This window comes from Eurosta solidaginis, chromosome 5 (assembly GCF_040869045.1).
Source record: "Eurosta solidaginis isolate ZX-2024a chromosome 5, ASM4086904v1, whole genome shotgun sequence".
NCBI classification, from domain to species: Eukaryota; Metazoa; Arthropoda; class Insecta; order Diptera; family Tephritidae; genus Eurosta; species Eurosta solidaginis.
In genome coordinates this window covers 208,800,555-208,820,720 of record NC_090323.1, presented here as the reverse complement: position 1 = coordinate 208,820,720, position 20,166 = coordinate 208,800,555, and the positions used below count along the sequence as shown (strand labels likewise).

The 20,166-nt window shown below is 40.9% G+C and overlaps 1 protein-coding gene across 4 annotated transcripts in view; it reads left to right on the top strand.

Annotated features, from left to right (window-relative positions):
* Mrtf (Myocardin-related transcription factor) overlaps positions 1-20,166 on the top strand; it is a 671,490-nt gene that overhangs the window by 295,877 nt on the left and 355,447 nt on the right. For all 4 annotated transcript variants that reach the window (XR_010953535.1, XR_010953537.1, XR_010953536.1 and 1 more), the window contains exon 4: positions 14,923-14,988. Coding sequence is in view for 1 of the 4 variants with exons in the window: in XM_067787886.1 (XP_067643987.1) it covers positions 14,923-14,988 (66 nt within the window). In the remaining 3 variants the exon portion in view is untranslated. The remainder of the gene's footprint in view (positions 1-14,922; positions 14,989-20,166) is intronic.

Here is a 20,166-nt window from a genome sequence, read left to right as displayed (position 1 = left end):
AACTGCTTGGCCTCACTATGTAGGAGACATCCGGTGGCAGTTCTGATTGCAGCATTTTGGCAGGCCTGTAGCCTTTTCCAGTGTGTATTTTTAAGACCAGGCGACCAGACTGGTGACGCGTAGCTCGTGAGCGGCAGGCCAATTGTTTTGTACGTGGCTAGCAACGTTTCCTTATCTTTTCCCTACGTGCTGCCGGCAAGCGACTTGAGGATTTTGGTGCGACTTTGTACTTTAGAAACAATCCCGGTGGCATGAGCCTTGAAGATTAGAGTATTATCGAACGTTAACTCTAAGATCTTTGGGTGACTGACAGTCGGTAGTGTGACACCATCGATGCGTACGTACAATATTCTATTCCTTTCACGTCGTAAACAGGGTGGCCGTGGATTTTGTCGGTGATAATGCCAAGTTGCGCGAGGCGAAGAAACCGGAAAGATCGGGGAGATAGCTGTTTATTTTAGAAAGTCATTCATCAACTGAAGGGCCAGATCCTGTAGCCATAATCACGCAGTCATCAGCATAGGAAATAATTGTGACTCCTTCTGGTGGGGAAGAGTGTTTTGACATGTAGAAATTAAACAGAAGCGAGGATAGGACACCACCCTGTGGAACGCCCTGCTTAATTGTTCTAGGTTTAGAAATATCGTTCCTAAATTCAACCGGCGCATGCCGACCACTCAGGTAATTAGCGGTGCATCTTTTTAGACAAGCAGGAAGGTGTGAGCCTTCTATGTTTTGAAGTAGCGTGCAGTGGTTGACTGTTTCAAAAATTTTGGACAGGTCAAGTACCACGAGCACCGTCCTATGATGGGGTTTTTGCTGATTTAACCCGTAATTGGTCTGAGTGTTAATGGCATTGAGCGCGGTGGTGGTGCTGTGCATTTTACGGAAGCCTTGTAGGTGCGTAGCTAGGCGAAGATTTGCTGTGAAATTAGGGAGAAAAACGGTTTCCAATATCTTTGCTACTGGCGAAGGGGGTGATATCGGTCGATAAAACTCCCCTTCATTGGCAGGTTTGCCAGGCTTCAGTATCGGGATTATCCTTGTCATTTTCCATTTTTCGGGAATGACGAAGTATTCCAGTGACATGTTGAAAACATGTGTTAAGTATTTTATTCCCTCATCCGCAGGGTGTTTAAGCATTGGCATGGCTATTCCGTCTGGGCCTATTGACCTGGAAGGCCTGGCCTTACAGAAAGCCGCTTCAACCTCTGTGGGGGTGATGGTAATGGGTGGCTGTTAGCACGACGTCTGGCTTTGTCTACAGAAGAATACATTATAAATTGTCAGCAAAAGCCACTCGCGCATTTCTTCGAATCAGATAAAGTTATAGAAACTTTATTTGTGAAAATTGTTGCCTGCTCCCAACGCAAAAGCGTTACACTTTTACCCTGTATAAAATGGCGGTTTGGCAGTGCAACTCTGTGAAACTCCCAATTCGCTCTTGAGTTCCACATATACTCTGTTAATATGAGTGCAGATCACATACTTATGGCTTCGTTCTGCGCAGCTACGTCACAGTTGACTGTTTGAGTGAATGAAAGGAAGAGAGAAAAAAACAAGAGCTAAAGGAAGATGACGTAAGAATTGCCCATAAAGAAGAGATGATCTAATGTTTACATGCGCAATGCGCAATCTTCTTGTGTGTTTTGTGATATGAGTGAATATGGTGAGATGAAATGTTCTTTGTATGCACTATAAATGTTGACAATTTTCTGGGCTAGGAGTAACACTATTAAGGCTTAACCATTTACTTAGGCAACAATTTTTTTCAGAAAAGAAAACGCCACAGCGCACGGTTGATATGGACTGCTGAGCAGCGGCGCTGCTAGAAGGTGGCGGAGATACGTTTGAGAGTGAACCGCGGGGCGCCCTTGGACGTTAACAGCAGGGAGCCAGAACAGTTTTATGGAAGTTTCGGGGGCGGTGAACGTTAGGTTCTAATCCCGAACAGCCCGAACGATGCAACCATCTTTTCCACGAGACACACTGACAAGAGTATGACCGTCTAAGATAAAACATTTTCCGACATATGCAGAAGAACCACAGCCTGGGACCGGGGTTAGGTTCAATACCTTCCCGGAGCAGGAGGGTATGGAGCAGTCCAGCTGCAAGGAGCTGCTCCGAGGATGACAATTTGTGAGAGGGACGCAACAAATTAAACGGGGTTACACTGAAATGACAGCCCTTGGTCGGGAAAAAAATCCAGAGTCACTCCGGTACGAAGAACCGGCTGCCGTGGGAAGCGAATCTTTCCATCTTTCTTATGTTCGTAAAACTAATGTTTTTCAGACGGCTTCTATAGGAATTTTGAAAGTGAGTTTACGAAAGTGAGTTGTTACTGTAGACTTTTTGATGTTTTTGCAAGAGAATGTGGGGTCCCAACCATGTTTTCTAAGCTTAATGTCTTTTTACTTTGCTTGTTGGGATAAACAATTTTTTTCACTGAGCCTATTTAACCTTGAGTAAACTTTGGGTTAGACGTGCGTAATTAAAATTTCAATGCCCTTAATTATGAAAAATACAAAATATTTATACAGCTTTTTATTTTATAGACGTTTCTTATTATGTTAGCTTTGTATTTTTATGCAAAGAACAAAGCATACACTTAATTAGTTTGAATTGTTTGCAAAGTGCTAACATGTATGTTCTATCGTGTACTACCACATAACCAGACTTGAGAGCAGTGGATTTAGGCATCTTTCCTTCTTTCTTATGATTGTAAAACTAATGTTTTTCAGACGGCTTCTATAGGAATTTTGAAAGTGAGTTTACGAAAGTGAGTTGTTACTGTAGACCTTTTGATGTTTTTACAAGAGAATGTGGGGTCTCAACCATGTTTTCTAAGCTTAATGTCTTTTTGAGAAAACTTTAAAAACTTACTTTGCTTGTTGGGATAAAAAAATTGTTTCACTGAACCCATTTAACCTTGAGTAAACTTTTGGTTAGAAGTGCGTAATTAAAATTGCAAAATTATGAAAAATACAAAATATTTATACAGCTGCGTCTGCCGGAAAAGAATCTTTTTAGGACGGCCATACACTTGTCAGTGTGTCTCGTGTAAGAATGGTTGCATCGGACAGGTTGTTCTGGGCTAGATCCCAAAACCAGACGTCCACGTAACTTCTATAAATATTTTGTGGCTCCTTGCTGTTCACGCCCAAGGGCGTCCCGTAGTCTACGCCTTAGTGCGCCCTCACTACCATCCAGCAGCCCCGCTGCTCTGCAAGCCACAACAAGTACCCGCTTCTGCTCGCGCCCCACGGCGCCACCAATCACACGGCTGCTCCCAGTCACACCTACAATCTCTGTAGTAGAGTCGGAAGAAATGCCGAGCAGCAGCCGCTGCCCCCGTCTTCTCTCCCCCTCTTCTCCGGCAGCAATCGTGTAGGTCAGGGAAACAGACTCTTAGTCCCTACCTCCTTGTGCACCGTTTGCCAGCACAGAATATATATGTTTGTAACATCCGCCCAATGCAGCACCTGCCTTCTACGGTACCACTTTCCTAGATGTTCTGGTCTCTGTGATGGCAACCCCCCGACGGGTTTCATTGCGCCATGTTGCCAGGCCGCATACCCAAATACACCGGGTACCCCAATGCTTACCCAGGGACGTCCAGTCCCAGGGCCACAACAGCAGTTGCGTCCTAGCCTTTCACAAATCAGGCGTAGTCACCCGTCACTTACTCCCAGAGTGACGACGTATCCGTTTCACATCAGAATTCTGTAGATAAGCTGTAATGGATTAACTGGGAAGTCACGGAGATAGTCGATTTCATGCAGCGGCACAACATCCGCATTGCCGCGTTTCAAGAGACTAAAGATCTGCTCTGCAGACCTGTTCTGGGTATAATGTGTTGGATATCTTACTTTTTCTTTGACGGATCCAAGTAGAAAAACACGATTGAATATACTATTCAATGTTACAAAATGTGGCTTTTATTCAATGTTATAAAAAAAAAAGTAAAGTAGATACAGAAAATTTGGTTTTGCTTTTACTATACAAAAACAACAATTCAGGGTAGCTAAAATATGTAAGTTGATAACAGGGTTGCATTTCAACACGCCCCCTCAACGAGCATATTTGAGCATACAAGTTAATATATGTTCAACATTTTACAAAACTTTTCATGACAAGGTTTGGCTAGGTTCTTGGTAAATATGTCGGCAATCATATTGTTAGTGCTACAATAATTGAGCTCGATTTCGCCTCTTCGATAAACATCTCTTATAAAATGATATTTAATATCTATTTGCTTACTTCGAGCGTGGTATACGGGGTTCTTAACTAAATTCATCGCGCTTAAGTTATCCCCGTTCAAAACCATCGCATCCGGGCTTTCTAGTTCCATTTCATTTAAAAGCTGTTTTAGATAAATGGCTTCTTTTGCAACACAAGTTAGCGCCATGTATTCGGCCTCGGTACTGCTAAGGGCTACGGTTGCTTGCTTCTTACATTCGTATAAAAAAACACCTCCGGCTAACATAACTGCATACCCCGTATACGATTTACGGTCACCTGTGTCACCGCCGTCGGAATCTACAAAACACTCAATTGGTTTGCCTGTCTTGTAGTACCTCAGTTCTTTATTTTGAGTTGTGCATAAATATCTCAATACACGCTTTGCTGCCAATAAGTGCTCTACATGTGGATCATTGTTCCGTTGCGCTAGCTTAAAAACTGAGTGCAAAATATCAGGCCTGGTGCACACAGCCAAATACATAAGTGACCCTATGAGAAATTGGTACTGCATTTGGACTTTTCTTTTGCAATTTTGGTCATCGCACTTAACTTGGTGCCCTGGGTCTAAAGGGGTGGCGATCGGCCGACAATTTTCCATTTGGTACTCACGAAGTAACCTTTTAATATGTCCCTTTTGACTGACAGCTATACTTCCAGTGTCGCCATCTCTTTTGACCTCCATGCTTAAAAAATGTTGGAATTGACCCTTGTCCACTACTTCTAGTTCACGCGATATCAAATTCTTAATGTGCTGTAAATCACTAAGTTCTGAGCTAGCAATCAAAAGATCATCAACGTATACGGCTGTAATATTTATTTGTTTGTCTCTGTGCATAATGTATATGCACGGTTCACATTTGCACTGCTTGAAACCTATCTGCTTCAATATGGAATCTAATGTCATATTCCACTGTCGACCGGATTGCTTAAGTCCGTATAGCGCTTTGTTCAACTTCAAGCAATAATCCGAATAACGTTTATCAACAAACATTTCAGGTTGACTCATATAAACATCTTCTGTCAATTCGCTGTTCAAATAGGCGGCGGAAACATCCATTTGGTGCAAGTGCAAACGATACTCCGCAGCTATAGCAACAATCATTCTAATAGTGTTATACCTTACAACGGGTGAAAACGTCTCGGTATAGTTTGCGCCATACGTTTGCGAACACCCTTTCGCAACTAACCTAGCTTTATAGCGGTATACATTTCCATTCACATCCCCCTTGACAGCGAACACCCACTTGTTACGCACCACCTTTTGGTTTTAGGACGCTCCACAAGCTCCCATGTCTTGTTCTTCAATAGCGATTCGTATTCAATCTTCATTGCTTCATACCACTTGTCTGACATTGCACTGGATAAAGCCTCGTCTACTGTCGCAGGTACTTTAATATCGTCTGTTTTCATCAAGCTTAAATAGTTCTGCTTCCCTCTAGGTCTAAGCCATACGCCTGTGCGAGTTACCTCAGGTCTGTCTGGTTCACGTTTAAGCTCAGTTTGGTTTTCTGAGAGGCGGTCTTCTTCAGCAGATTCGAAATCATCATCACTTCTCTCTAGCTGTACACGAGTCATGTCGTCACATACGGCAACCTCATCTTCGTTCGCGTTCTTCGTAGCTTCATCGACTTTAATGGAAGGTAAAGGAGCTACCTCCTCATTTTCGGAAACATGTATATGTGTTGGATTCAAAACGTCAAAAATTACCTCAGACTGTTGTTTGTGTTGTAGTTGCTCAATAAAGTATACATCCCGACTAACAATTAAACGTTTCGTTTCTCTATCAAACAACCTATATGCCTTGGCCGTGTCGGAATATCCGACCGTTACATACTCCTTTCCCTTTGGTTTGAATTTGTCTCGTTGGCGTTTATCAAGTGCTACTGCAAATGATCCAAATGCCCTCAAATGCGATACTGTTGGCTTGTACCCATGCCATGCTTCATATGGCGTTACACTATCTAACGCTTTAGTTGGAGATCGATTTCTCAAGTATGCAGCTGTGTATACTGCTTCACCCCACAATGACTGTGGTAGACCCGAATCTAACAGCATGCACCTTGCCATTTCAATAAGCGTACGATTTAATCTCTCTGCAGCGCCATTTTGTTGTGGCGTATACGGAACCGACAGTTGCCTCAAAATTCCATTTTCTCTTAAAAATTCATTAAATTCATTGTTGACAAACTCTGTGCCATTGTCACTTCTTAATATTTTAAATTTTTTGCCCGTTTGACGCTCTGCCATTGCCTTAAACTCTTTGAATTTGTCAAACACTTCATTTTTATTCTGTAAGAAATAAACAAAAATGTACCGCGTCTTATCATCCATAAAGGTTAAGAAGTATCGGGCTCCACCGATTGACGAAACATTTACCGGACCGCATACATCTGTATGCACCACACCTAATACATCTTTTGCAAAATTTTGTGAGCTAACATATGGTCTTTGACTACATTTACTTGCCATGCACAAAGCACACTTCACATCAGACGGGATGTTGAGAGAAAGTCCAAATACCATATTTTTATTACTTAGTTCCCGTAAACTAGCGAAGTTAAGGTGGCCAAACCTATTGTGCCATTTCATCACGTCATCAGAGGTTTTCCTCGAAAAAAATAATTTATTCTCATTTGCTTCAAATATGTACAAATCACTGACCTTCTTAGCACAAACAATTATTCCTCCGTGCTTGGCAATGATCTTCGCCGTGTTTTCCTTAAATTCGACAATGTAGCCGCTGTTAACCACTCTGGCAACTGACATAAAGTTGCACTGTAAACCAGGGACAAATAAGACATCTACGAGTGTTATGTCAATTTCGCTTGTTCTTAATCGAACAACACCTTTTCCTTTTGCTAATATTTTGTGTTCCGCTGCTAGCATAATTATCTCTTCGCATGGTTCGAACTCTTCAAACATGTTGCGATTGCAACATAAATGCGAAGAAGCACCGCTGTCAATACACCAAGCATTGATATTAAAAATTCTGTTAGTAACAGCAGCGAACAGCCCATTTCGTTTAACATTTTGATGCGATGTTTGATCTCTTTCTTTTGATTTGCATTGTGCGGCGAAATGACCTTTTTTTCCACAGCAATAACATTTTAGGTTCGTTCGTTGGCTACTACCAGTGCGCTTACTTGCGCCATCGTATGATTTTGCATTTTCATAACATTTTTTCTTTACGTTTGTGTTTGCGTGTGCTACAAAAGCTCGCACGCTACCTTCGGTCTGTTCTGTCTGACATGTTTTACGCCGCTCTTCTTCTTCAATTAATTTTATTTTCACCGCACTGAGATTTGGTAGTTCGTCGCGAGATTCCAAGGCAACCAACAAATTTTCGAATGATTTCGGCAAACTTGCAAGAAGCATAATGACGAACAAATCATCTTGGAGACACACTCCGATTTCAGCCAACTTCTTTGCAACTGTTGTGAATTTGCAAACGTATTGCTGTACACACTCACCGTCATTCATTCGGATGCCAAGCAACTGCTTAAACAAGGTTATCTTTCTTACAGGTCCTTTTGGTCTATGCACCTCCTGTAAACTTTTCCAAGCCTCATTCGCCGTTTTGCAGTTTTTGATATGGCCTATCTGCATAGGCGTGATGCTGAGGATTATCGTTGCTTTTGCCTTATCATCCTTAGCCTTCCACAGTTATATAGTCTTTTCCGCTGCATCGTCGCCTGGCTGAGGTGATTCTCCGCATGTAACCGACCACAAATCTTGATGGACGAGCACACTTTGCAGTTGCAAGTTCCATGAGTCGTAATTGGACTCGTTCAGCTTCTCTATGTTGAAAAGCGAGGAAGTCATTTTTCCCATTTGCCACTTAATACGTTTTACTTGGTTCCCAGGGATTTGCACCTGGGCCCATAACCTGTTGGATATCTTACTTTTTCTTTGACGGATCCAAGTAGAAAAACACGATTGAATATACTATTCAATGTTACAAAATGTGGCTTTTATTCAATGTTATAAAAAAGGAAGTAAAGTAGATACAGAAAATTTGGTTTTGCTTTTACTATACAAAAACAACAATTCAGGGTAGCTAAAATATGTAAGTTGATAACAGGGTTGCATTTGAACATAATGTCCACAGAAAATATCGCGAGAGCGGAAATGGAGGCGGCCTCGCGTTTATCATACACCACTCTGTGCAATATCATATATTTGATCCCGACATCGACCGCAGGGACAGTGTCTTAGAACGTCAAGGATTATCTGTCCGGTCGGGCGATGCAAACCTAGAAATCATCAACATCCACTTCCCTCCTGCCACCTGCTGCCCCAGTGGATACCGCCCTAATATCAGCGCCTTACTCACTGGCAATAATCGCATTATCTTGGGCGATTTCAATGGCCATCACGATCTATGGCATTCAAACCTGCAGGCAGACGGTAGGGGTGAGATGTTGGCTGATCAAATAGAAGAAACGACGTTCTGCACAATAAACGGAGACGCCCACACACGTATGGTAGGAAGCTTTCACAGTTCGCCGGATATATCAATCGTGAGCGCAGGACTCGTAAACTGCGTCAACTAGCAGCCGATGGTAACATTGGCATCTGACCACCTGCCTGTACTTATTTCGCTCGAGCTTACCGCCGACTTCATCGTCACAGAAAAACGCACATTCATAAACTTCAAAAAAGGAAAGTGGGACGAATACAAATCCTCTTTGATGGTTCGGGCGCTTCGGGATATTCATACCCGGGCATCAAATGTGGGGTTGGAAGTCGACGCGGATAAGACGGATATGGTCTTGTTTACAAAGAGATACAAGGTCCCAAATTGGATCAGGCCTAAGTTAGGAGGGTTGACCCTACAGGAGAAACCTTGCACAAAGTATCTAGGAATCATCCTAGACAGTAAGCTGTCATGGAAGTTCAACGTGGAGGTGAGGATGAAGAAGGCTTCAACGGCACTTTATGCATGTAAAAGAATGCTGGGGTGTGCGTGGGGCTTATCGCCCTCTCTCTCTCATTGGGTTTTACAGCGATTGTAAGCCCTATCCTATACTATGGAGTTCTTGTTCGGCGGAAAGCCACACAAAATTAGGGAGGGGGGGGGGGGCGGTATGCAGAATATCATTGCTTAGCATTACGGGAGCCCTGAAAAGAACCCCGACAGCTGCACTGTATGCCATTCTGCACATTACACCTGTAGACCTGGTAGCAAAGAACATAGCTTTAACAACTGCAACCAGGCTCGGTGTCTCGGGGCAGCTTCAGCGCCGACCATACAGCCATAGTAGTATAGCGTCATCAATCGCAAGACGAACATACTACCTGATTCCTTATCTGCGCTTCGAGGGCGATCTTAAGGCCACAATAGAGGTGGACGGTTGGCGCAAGGATGCTCAAATGACGGACGAGGCGATACATGTGTACACAGATGATTCCAAGGTAGTGGAAGGAGTGGGGTCTGCGGTATACTGTGCTGATCCGGAAATAAACAGATCCTACAGGCTGCCGGATTACTGTAGCGTTTTCCAAGCGGAAATAGTAGCCGGAACCAAAGCAGTAGAAACCCTGGAAGAAAATAATCGTGTTAACTTTTATGTTTTTACATCCATATTGGGTCCCAGGGCATATGGGAATAGATGGGAATGAAAAAGCGGATGAACTACCAAGCAGGAAAGGCGTGAGTTCAAGCGCGGGGCTGTAAAGTGTCGAATATTATGTGCAGGTCTTACAACCTTAGACTAACAAAGTTGCTTCTATCATTGAAAAGAGAGGACTGTAGACTCATGACGGGTATTTTGACTGGACACTGCCTTCTGGCATCACATGCCTTTAAATTAGGCTTGGTCAGTGATAGCAGATGTAGCAAGTGCGGGTTGGAGGAGGAAACGATCGAGCACGTTCTGTGCTCGTGCCCTGCACTTGCCAGGCTAAGACTCCAGCTATTAGGAGTGATACAGCTGTCAGATCTAGAATCAGCAAGTGGCTTAAATCCTAGGAAACTTCTGGTATTTGCCAAGAGGACGGAGTTATTTTATTATTTTTTTGATAGGATTTTTCAGTTTGGTCGTTAAAACAAACTTCTGGTAACACTACGGACTTATTCAGTCTATGTGAGGACCTCATGGAACGGCCAGTTCAACCTAACCTAACAAATCGTTTACAGACAACCGCTTTGCTGCCCTCCCTATCCCGACTGATGCTCGCCAAGGGGACCGTGCCTTCCGCAAGGTCATAGAATCCGCCTCGACTCGCTTCATTCCCGCCGGTAGAATTTCCGAAATTCGACCTTATTTTCCGCTAAGGCCGCAAACTTAGCGAGAGAACGTGACCTTATAAGACAGCTCGATCCCGGCGACCCCCAAATAAGGGATATACACCAACGCATCAGAATGCCTGTGGATACACAAGCGGGCCCAGAAACCTGGGCATCCCAACAGACATCTGATTGATGGGCCAACACCGCCTAGGGGCTTAAGGAGTCATCTCCGTAAGTATTATGAGGAAATACGGCACCTGAGAACTCAGCCGTATGAATGAAAAAAAACACAAGCAGGTCCTCAGTGAACTCCACAAACAGGCGTCGGACCTTTATGCCAGGAATTGCCCGGTGAATCCAGTACTCAAAGAACAGTACCCAAAACTTGCGGAAGAGGAACGCACACTCCCCAGGGAAACGCGAGTCACTCCAGCTCAACTTCGATCTGTATACTGTAACAGGTTAAACTCTTACCTATCCAGAATCAACCCCGACATACAAAATGTATGCCCTGCTTGCAATGTGTCCCCACATGACACCAACCATCTCTTTAATTGTAATGTGGAACCAACGCCTCTAACACCCCTCTCATTATGGTCCACCCTTGTTGAAGCTGCAAGTTTCCTAGGACTCCCGTTAGAGGATATTGATGACAATTTGTGATTGGTCCACCTATTGGATGGGGCGAAGCACTGCTACAACAACAACAGCTTTTTAAAATAACATTTCTATGGAATTTTATTATTATGTTAGCTTTATATGTTTGTGAAAAGAACAAAGCATACACTTAATTAGTTTCAATTGTTTCCAAACTGCTAATATGTTCTATCGTGTGCTGCCACATAACCAGAGTTGAGATCAGTGGAGTTAGGCATCTTTCCATCTTTCTTATGTTCATAACACTAATGTTTTTCAGACGGCTTCTATAGGAATTTTGAAAACGATTTCACGTCGCTTCAAATGAAACAACCTTGCTACTTCAGACTTTTTGATGTTTTTACAAGAGAATGTGGGGTCCCAACCATGTTTTCTAAGCTTAATGTCTTTTTGAGAAAACTTATTAAAAACTTACATTACGCTTACTTTGCTTGTTGGGATAAAAACTTTTTTTTTACTGAACCCATTTAACTTTGAGTCAACTTTTGGTTAGAAGTGTGCAATTAAAATTTCAATGCTCTTAATTATGAAAAATACAAAATATTTATACAGCTTTTTAAAATAACATTTGTAACAACTTTCTCCTAACTGGCTGCTAAATACGAGGGATTAAATGGTAGGTCCATGCTTTCAAAGCGTGTCTGCATACCTAGCGTTGCTTCAGGAAAAATGGGCGTGGGCTTGCCTTGACGCATGCAGCGAAAGCAATACAAAAAAAAAAATATAAATGTATGTAGGGTTGGAAAGCTATCCAGCGAAAAAAAAACAAGTAAGGAAGGCTAAGTTCGGGTGTAACCGAACATTACATTTGGAGGCAAAGTAAGGGAAAATTAACCTAGGGTAACCCTGGAATGTGTGCGTATGACATGGGTATCCAATGAAAGATATTAAAGATTATTTTAAAAGGGAGTGAGCCATAGTTGTATAGGTGGACGCCCTTTCGAGAAATCGCCATAAAGGTGGACCAGGGGTGACTCTAGAATGTGTTTGTACGATATGGGTATCAAATTAAAGGTATTAATGAGGCGTTTTCGAGATATGTGTGAAGATGTGAAGGCGTTTTCGAGATATCGACCAAAATGTGGACCAGGGTGACCCAGAACATCATCTGTGGGGTACCGCTAATTTATTTATGTATGTAATACCACGAACATTATTCCTGCCATGATTCCAAGGGCTTTTGAATTCGCCCTGCAAAACGTTTTGATTTTCTTCTACTTAATATGATAGGTGTCACACCCACTTTACAAAGTTTTTTCTAAAGTTATATTTTACGTCAAAAAACCAATCCAATCACCATGTTTCATTGTTTTTTTCGTATTTGGTATGGAATTATAGCATTTTTTCCATTTTTCGAAATTTTAGATATCGAAAAAGTGGGCATGGTCATAGTCGGATTTCGCCCATTCTTAATACTAAGATAAAGTGAGTTCAGATAAGTACGCGAACTACTCTTACGCTAAAAAAAGCCGAGTAAACTCTTTTCCCTGTTACGGCGTTTCTACAGTCACTACCGCTGCGTAACGAAACTTTTTAGTTATTTTCGTTAATATCGATAATTCTTTAACTAATTATGTGGTATTTTACGGCGAGAAAGTTAGAAAATCGCTAGCAGTTTTCGTAAAATCAACTATATTTCATATAAGTAATACTTTTATCCTTGAAGAAAAAAAAATATAATTGTCTGAAAAGAATAAATCGCGCAAAATATGGAAAGCGTCAGCGGAGAACATTATAATGAATTATCCCTAAGGAGATTTTGGACGAAATGTATTGAATAGGGGACTTTATTCAGATGTTATCAAAGTGGACGACCACGAAAGGCCACTGAACGCGTTAATAGGAATATCGTCAGGATATCTCATCTGAATACATTTAAAATTGTTCCAGAAACCTTCGCGGAATTGAAGGATAGCATTAACATGAAAACTATAATATTGTTGGCCCGCCGTCACTTGAGGTACAAGAATTAGATGGCCCCTGGCTAGAATAAAACCAGCGCCCCCTACTAAACTGGTTATGCGAAAAAAGAAACTGGCCACGGAGCAACTGGCGACGAGTCATGTTCTCAGAATAGTGCAAAATAAATAAATTCAATTCAGTTTTAATGCGTGGTTAGCCCCAAAAATACCAAAATATGGATTCTCAGCTGCGTTCAGATTGCTGTGCTCGATTAGCCCCCAATTCTTGGTGAGACGCCGTCTTAAATGCTGCCAGTGTAGGCGGCGGATATAGTTTAACGCCCCATTAACAAAATCTAAGCAAATCTCACGGTTTTTAATGCGTTCCACACCATTATATATGGAGAATCCTTCACTGTTGCCTTAACGCAGTTTTGACTCAATCTTCCTGATTTTTGGGACTTACTACGCATCACGGAGCTTAACTTATTAAAACTTATTATGTACTCATAAGAGAATATGAATCATGGCCAATCGCTCCCCGTCCAATTTATGTTTTTATAATACCAGTTAGCGTGCGGGATCGCTTTTTTGTGGAGGAAAGTGGTTTTTTGTTTTTTTAGCCATGGACCACAAAAAATTTGTTTTTCTCAAGAGAATCAGTGCCGTTGCTATTGTAGTTGCCATGTTTATATTATCCTTCAATTCCGCGGAAGTTTCTGGAAAAGTTTTAAATAAAGTATTCAAAAGAGCCATGATGACGATATTCCTATCAACGCCTACATTGGCCTTTCGTGGTCGTCCATTTCGAAAATAAGAGGATAAAGTCACCTATTAATATATTTCGTCCATAGTCTTTTCAACAATAATTTGTTGTTATGTACTCCGCCTACTATTTCCATATTTTGTGTGTTTTGTCCTCCGTAAACAATTATATTAATTTTCTTCTTCAAGGATAAAACTATTATTTTATGAAACATTTTTGATTTTACGCAAACTGCTAAGAACTTTCTAGCTTTCTCGCCTTAAGATACCACCTAATGAGTTAAGGAATTGTCGATGTTAATCACAATAACTAAAAAGTTTCGTTACATAGCTGTAATGACCGTAGAAACGATGTAACAGGGAACACTTGTCGTCGGCTATTTTTATGACCGTAACGCCCCGATTCTAGTGTGGTAACAACATTCTTCATCACGGTAACGAAATCATGTGGCAACTTTTACACCCTTTTGGTATTCTACCTGCGAAAGTAGCTGGATAATTTTTTTACCCACAAAAGTAGGTGGTTACATCGAAATAACCACACAACACCTGTTGTTCAGAAAAGGGCAAAACAGAAAAATAAAGAATTGTAAGAGCAAATAAGTAAAGATAATAGTAAAAAAGTGTTGCCTCTTGCTATACATATTTGTTTATATTATGTACTTTCACAGAATAAATTACAATATACCTATGTAGAAACCTAACATGCATAATATGCATATACACATCGTCGCTTTCGTGTCACATAGTGATATCCATTACTTGTTTTTTGTTGCCATTTTTTAGGTACTTAAACAAAATTATTTTGCTACTACGATTTGAGTAACTGCGTGTGGGTTTATTAAATATAATGTTATATTTCACAGGGTTGATATATAATATTGCATATGTATATGTATGTATAATCTAGTTATATAAGTATTAATAGCACAACTCCCTCTGGTGGTTTTGTTACTTATGAATTTTCATTTTTCTTTTTTTTCGCCCCCTACGCTGAAATCGTTGTGATGCTTTTCATCGCTTATGCTTACATCATCAAATGGTCTGTGGAATGTTGGTCACTTGTGATTTGGCTTATAACTGAAATCCTTTGATATGTGATCCGTTTTGTTGTGGCCGTTGCAGCGCTTAAAGTGAAATTAATGGTGAGACGACCACATTCACAGCTCGTCGAACAGGGAATCATACCACGTAAGTATATACTAAATTGATATTTAAATGATTTGTAATACAGATGCGTAGTGCTCATATGCTTTTAGCTTATTTACGTACTGAGGCACTGATACTAACCACTAGTCTATCGAGGAAATTCCAATTAACCAACTTAAAGTTTGCTTAAAGAGCTAAATTAAAATATATCAGGCGGGGTAACCATACAAAAATAGTTCAGTACAACATTTTTAAGAATCACACTAAATAATAAGTTGTCGTGGAAACTCCATGTGGAAAAGATAGCGAATAAAGCCTCCGCGGCACGGTTTGCATGTAAGATGATGCTAGGTTGCAGGTGAGGTCATTCGGCCAAACTCTAACATTGGGTATTTATGGCAATTGTCCATTCCATACTTTACTAAGGGGTTCTTGTTGGTTGAGAGGGCTATGCAGATTATTAATGATTAGCATAACGGGAGCCCTGGCTACACCGACAGCTGCATTGCAGACCATTCCGCACATCTCACCTGCAGACCTAATGGCCAAAAATATGGCGCTAGCAACTGCAATAAGGCTTAAGGTCCTGGGGCGGCTTGGATGCACGCCTTATGACCATAGCAGTATAGAGCTCTCTAATATCAGGCAAACGGAATATATGGTCCCGTGTCTGAGCTTCGAGAGAGATCTTGAGACCACACTTGAGCCAGCGGGTTGATGTCAGGGTGCAGAAAAGGCAAAACATTCTATATATGTATATACGGATGGTTGCGAATGAATGGAAGTGGTCGGGTCTGCTGTTTACTGTGTATATCCAGAAATAAGTAGATCCCACATGCTGCCGGATTACTGTAGCATTTTTCAGACGAAATTATAAACGTGAAGAAAGTAGCAGAAATTCTGTAGGAAGCGTGCAAAGCTATAGTCTCGTCAATATATATTATATAGTGTCAGGCGGCGATTAAGGATTAAGGCAATAATCCACACGGTACTTCATCGAAAAGTGTTCTGGAATGCAAAGAAGCATTGGAGGACTTCCATACTGAGGAGGATATCTATACTGAGTTCCCTGTCATAAATTGATTGAAGGTAACGAAAAGGCCGATGAGTTGCCAAAGAGGGTGCAGCACTCGATGAATCTACGGTAGATGTCCTAATCCGTTTACTAGAAACTAAAAGCACAGACAGGAGTTGTATATGATCCATCAAGAAGAAAAGGCGTAGACAGAAGCGCGAAGCTGAAAATTTCGAAGATTATGTGAAAATTCTACGACTTTAGACTCACGAAGTTGCTCATAACTTCAAAGAAAGAAGACGTGAAGCTCACGATGGGCATACTAACCGGACATTGCCTGCTGGTGTCATATACCCATAAGTTAGACCTCGGCGTCAACAGCATATGTAGCAAGTGTGAGCTGCTGCAGAAACAGCTGATCATGTTCTGTGTTCGTGTCCTGCGCTCGTGAGGTCAAGAATCCAGCTACTATGGGCGACAGAGTTGTTAGATCTCGAGGTAGCAATTAAGCTAGGTTCTGGAAAACTTTTAGTATTTGCCAAAAGGGCGGAGTTATTTTATAACATAAGTTCTGGTTTCTGATTACTGGTTTTCCGTTTGGCCGATAAACAAATCCTGTTAACACTATGGATACAATCAGTCTGTGTGAGCTCTTTCAAATGTTTATAAGAGACTCACGTAAACAATATTAATATTGCGGGACATACCATGGTATGTAAAAACTGGTGCCCTAAAAAGCGGGAAGTCAAGTTATAATCTGTATATATTGTATCATTGTATATTTGAATACAGCTCAGTTCCAGTTTGTGGGAATTGGCACTTTTGGGGAGTTTCGCAATGGCTGTGGTTACCACATATGCGAAGATCTTTCGTTGTTTAAGTTGACAATAAACTTTTACCTTGGAGGTTACGACGCCAGGGTAAATCATTCACTTCATTTATTCTGGGTATTGGAAATTTTTTCAATTGAGTATTAATTGAAGAGAATCCTATTGTTCGTTGATTACAATCGATATTTGTAAGAGTGGTACATTCGAAGTGGTTAAATGGTCAATGTACTTTATGTTCTTTGAGCTTTTGTCTACCCACCATCAAATTATGGCAGTGTCATCGGTCTTTAATACGCGTGCAAATCTTCAATTAAACTAATGACCATTCTAACTAAGGTCAATTGACCTTATGTCCGTTGAACTTATGTCACCTCACAATCAAAGTATTGTATTGTCATCAGTCATTGATATGTGCTCAAAGTTTTAATTAAACTTTTGGCCATTTGACGTGGTCAAAAGGTCAATAAACTTTATGTCCTTTGAGCTTTTGTCGACCCACCATCAAATTACCCCAGTGTCATCGGTCATTGATACGTATGCAAAGTTTTAATTAACCTTATTACCATGCTAAACAAGGTCCGTTGAACTTATGTCACCTCACAATCAAATGATTGCATTGCCATTGGTCATTGATACGTGGGCAAAGTTTTAATTAAACTTATGACCAGTTGAAGTCATCATAAGGTCAATTGACTTTATGTCATTTGAGCTTATGTCGACCCACCATCAAATTATGGCAGTGTCATCGGCCATTGATACGTATGCAAAGTTTCAATTAACCTTATGGCCATTCTAAACAAGATCAATTGACCTTATAGCCTTTGAAATTATGTCACCTCACCATCAAATTATTGCCTTGTCATCCGTTTAAAAATAAATAAATGTAAGGCGCGATAACCTCCGAAGAGATCTAAGGCCGAGCTTCTCTTCCAATTTGCGTCGTGCTCCTATTGAATTTCCTTACAAATCGGCCGGACGGGACCTACATGTTTTATGCCGACTCCGAACGGCATCTGCAAGGCAGATGAGTTTTCACTGAGAGCTTTTCATGGCAGAAATACACCCGGAGCGCTTGCCAAACACTGCCGAGGGGCGACCCCGCTTAGAAAAATTTTCTTCTAATTGAAAAACCTTATTTCTAAAATTTTGATGTTGCTTTGCCCGAGGTGTGAACCCAGGGCACACGGTGTGGTAGGCGGAGCACGCTACCATCACACCACGGTGGCCATCCGTTTACAAAGTGGAAAATTAATCAAACTTCTGGAAGTTGGTGAAAATTATGCTCAAAGATTCCGTTACATACATACATACATACCCAAACTAATAAAAGCTGGTCAACAGTGGAAATGTACTTTGCTGTTTATATGGTATTTTAAGTCGAAGGGCACATCTCTTCTAAGTTGTGGTTAACACTTCTAGTTCAAACTTTTTGCGCACAAACAAGGGTCCTTGGTTATATTAGATCAAAGCCTAGAGTAATATGCATATTCATGTATGTATGTAAGTAATTTGAGTGCATTACATATACATATGTTTTTCCATCAGACATGACTTGATGGCGTGACTGTGAGTCAAACATAATCTTACATATTCGATGCCGTCAATCATTTACTTTTACAAGCGAATTACAACTAATAACCGCTAAAGCTATTCGGTTGAATTACCCAACAAAGGAAATCGTTATGCACAAACATAAATAAATATTAGTAAAATGAATTTGAATTTAAATTGCTTTGCTCCTTTCTCCACGCATTAGTGCTTATAACGCAACCTTGTATGTATGTTTTTTCTACGTGTTCGTAAATAGAAATGAAATATTGAAGTCATTGTTCGAACTTCTGACACTTTAGCAAGGCGAATTCAGTACCAGGTGTTGTTATCCCAACAGCTGATTGCTTCTTCTTGATTATTTTCCACACAACGCCTTGTACAGCAATATGTCAGTTAATCGAAATCAATGAACATTTTCTTTTGATTTTAAATTCTTCTGCAAGACGAATTGGTTGAATTCGCTTTGCCACTACCTGGTATGGATTCGCCTTGTTCTGGATTATTTTTCATATAACGCATTTGTACAGCAACATGTCAGTTAATCGAAATCAATGAAAACTTTCTTTTGATTTTACATTTTTCTGCACGACGAATTGGTTGAATTCGCTTTGCCACCACCTGGTATGGATTCGCCTTGTTCTGGATTATTTTTCATATAACGCATTTGTACAACAATATGTCAGTTAATCGAAATCAATGAAAATTTTCTTTTGATTTTACATTCTTCTGCACGGCGAATTGGTTGAATTCGCTTTGCCACCACCTGGTATGGATTCGCCTTGTTCTGGATTATTTTTCATATAACGCATTTGTACAGCAACATGTCAGTTAATCGAAATCAATGAAAACTTTCTTTTGATTTAACATTTTTCTGCACGACGAATTGGTTGAATTCGCTTTGCCACCACCTGGTATGGATTCGCCTTGTTCTGGATTATTTTTCATATAACGCATTTGTACAACAATATGTCAGTTAATCGAAATCAATGAAAATTTTCTTTTGATTTTACATTCTTCTGCACGGCGAATTAGCTGAATTCGCTTTCCCATCACCTTGTATAGATTCACCTTGCACTTCAGTAGAAAAAATTGTCTTTGCTTAGAAATTCTACATCTTCTACAACGCAATCTTGGTACGACAATAACAAGCTCAGGATAATGCCCAGCGAAACTTCGCACCCTCCTTCCTCTTTTGGGCAACATAGTACTACACAATCCTCCATCATTGTAAAGGATTGCAGCCTTCGGAAACTTCGAATATCTATAGCTTTATTAACAAGGCGAAGTGCTTGCCATTTTCTTCACTGTTTCTTGGTTGCCTAAGGCGAAGGAGACGTGCATGGAGAATATCCCACACATTCACTTGGTGACCTTTTTGTGGATTGTGAATACCTCGATGAATACTATCTGTTGTGATATCATTCGTCCTATCGAATACTTCCCACTTAATACGTATTAAAACAATGTTTATACCCAGCTGAGCGGAGCTCACAGCCCGTCCGTCTTCCGTAAACACGATAACTTGAGTACACTTTGAGGTATCTTAATGAAATTTAGTATGTAAGTTCCTGGGCACTAATCTCAGATCTCAAATGATCGGACTATAACCACGCCCACTTTTTCGATATCGAAAATTTCGAAAAACCGAAAAAGTGCGATAAATCAGTACCAAAGACGGATAAAGCGATGAAACTTGCTAGGTGGGTTGACCTTATGACGCAGGATAGAAAATTTGTAAAATTTTGGACAATGGGCGTGGCACCGCCCACTTTTAAAAGAGGGCGATTTAAAAGTCTTGCAAGCTGTAATTTGGCAGCTGTGTAT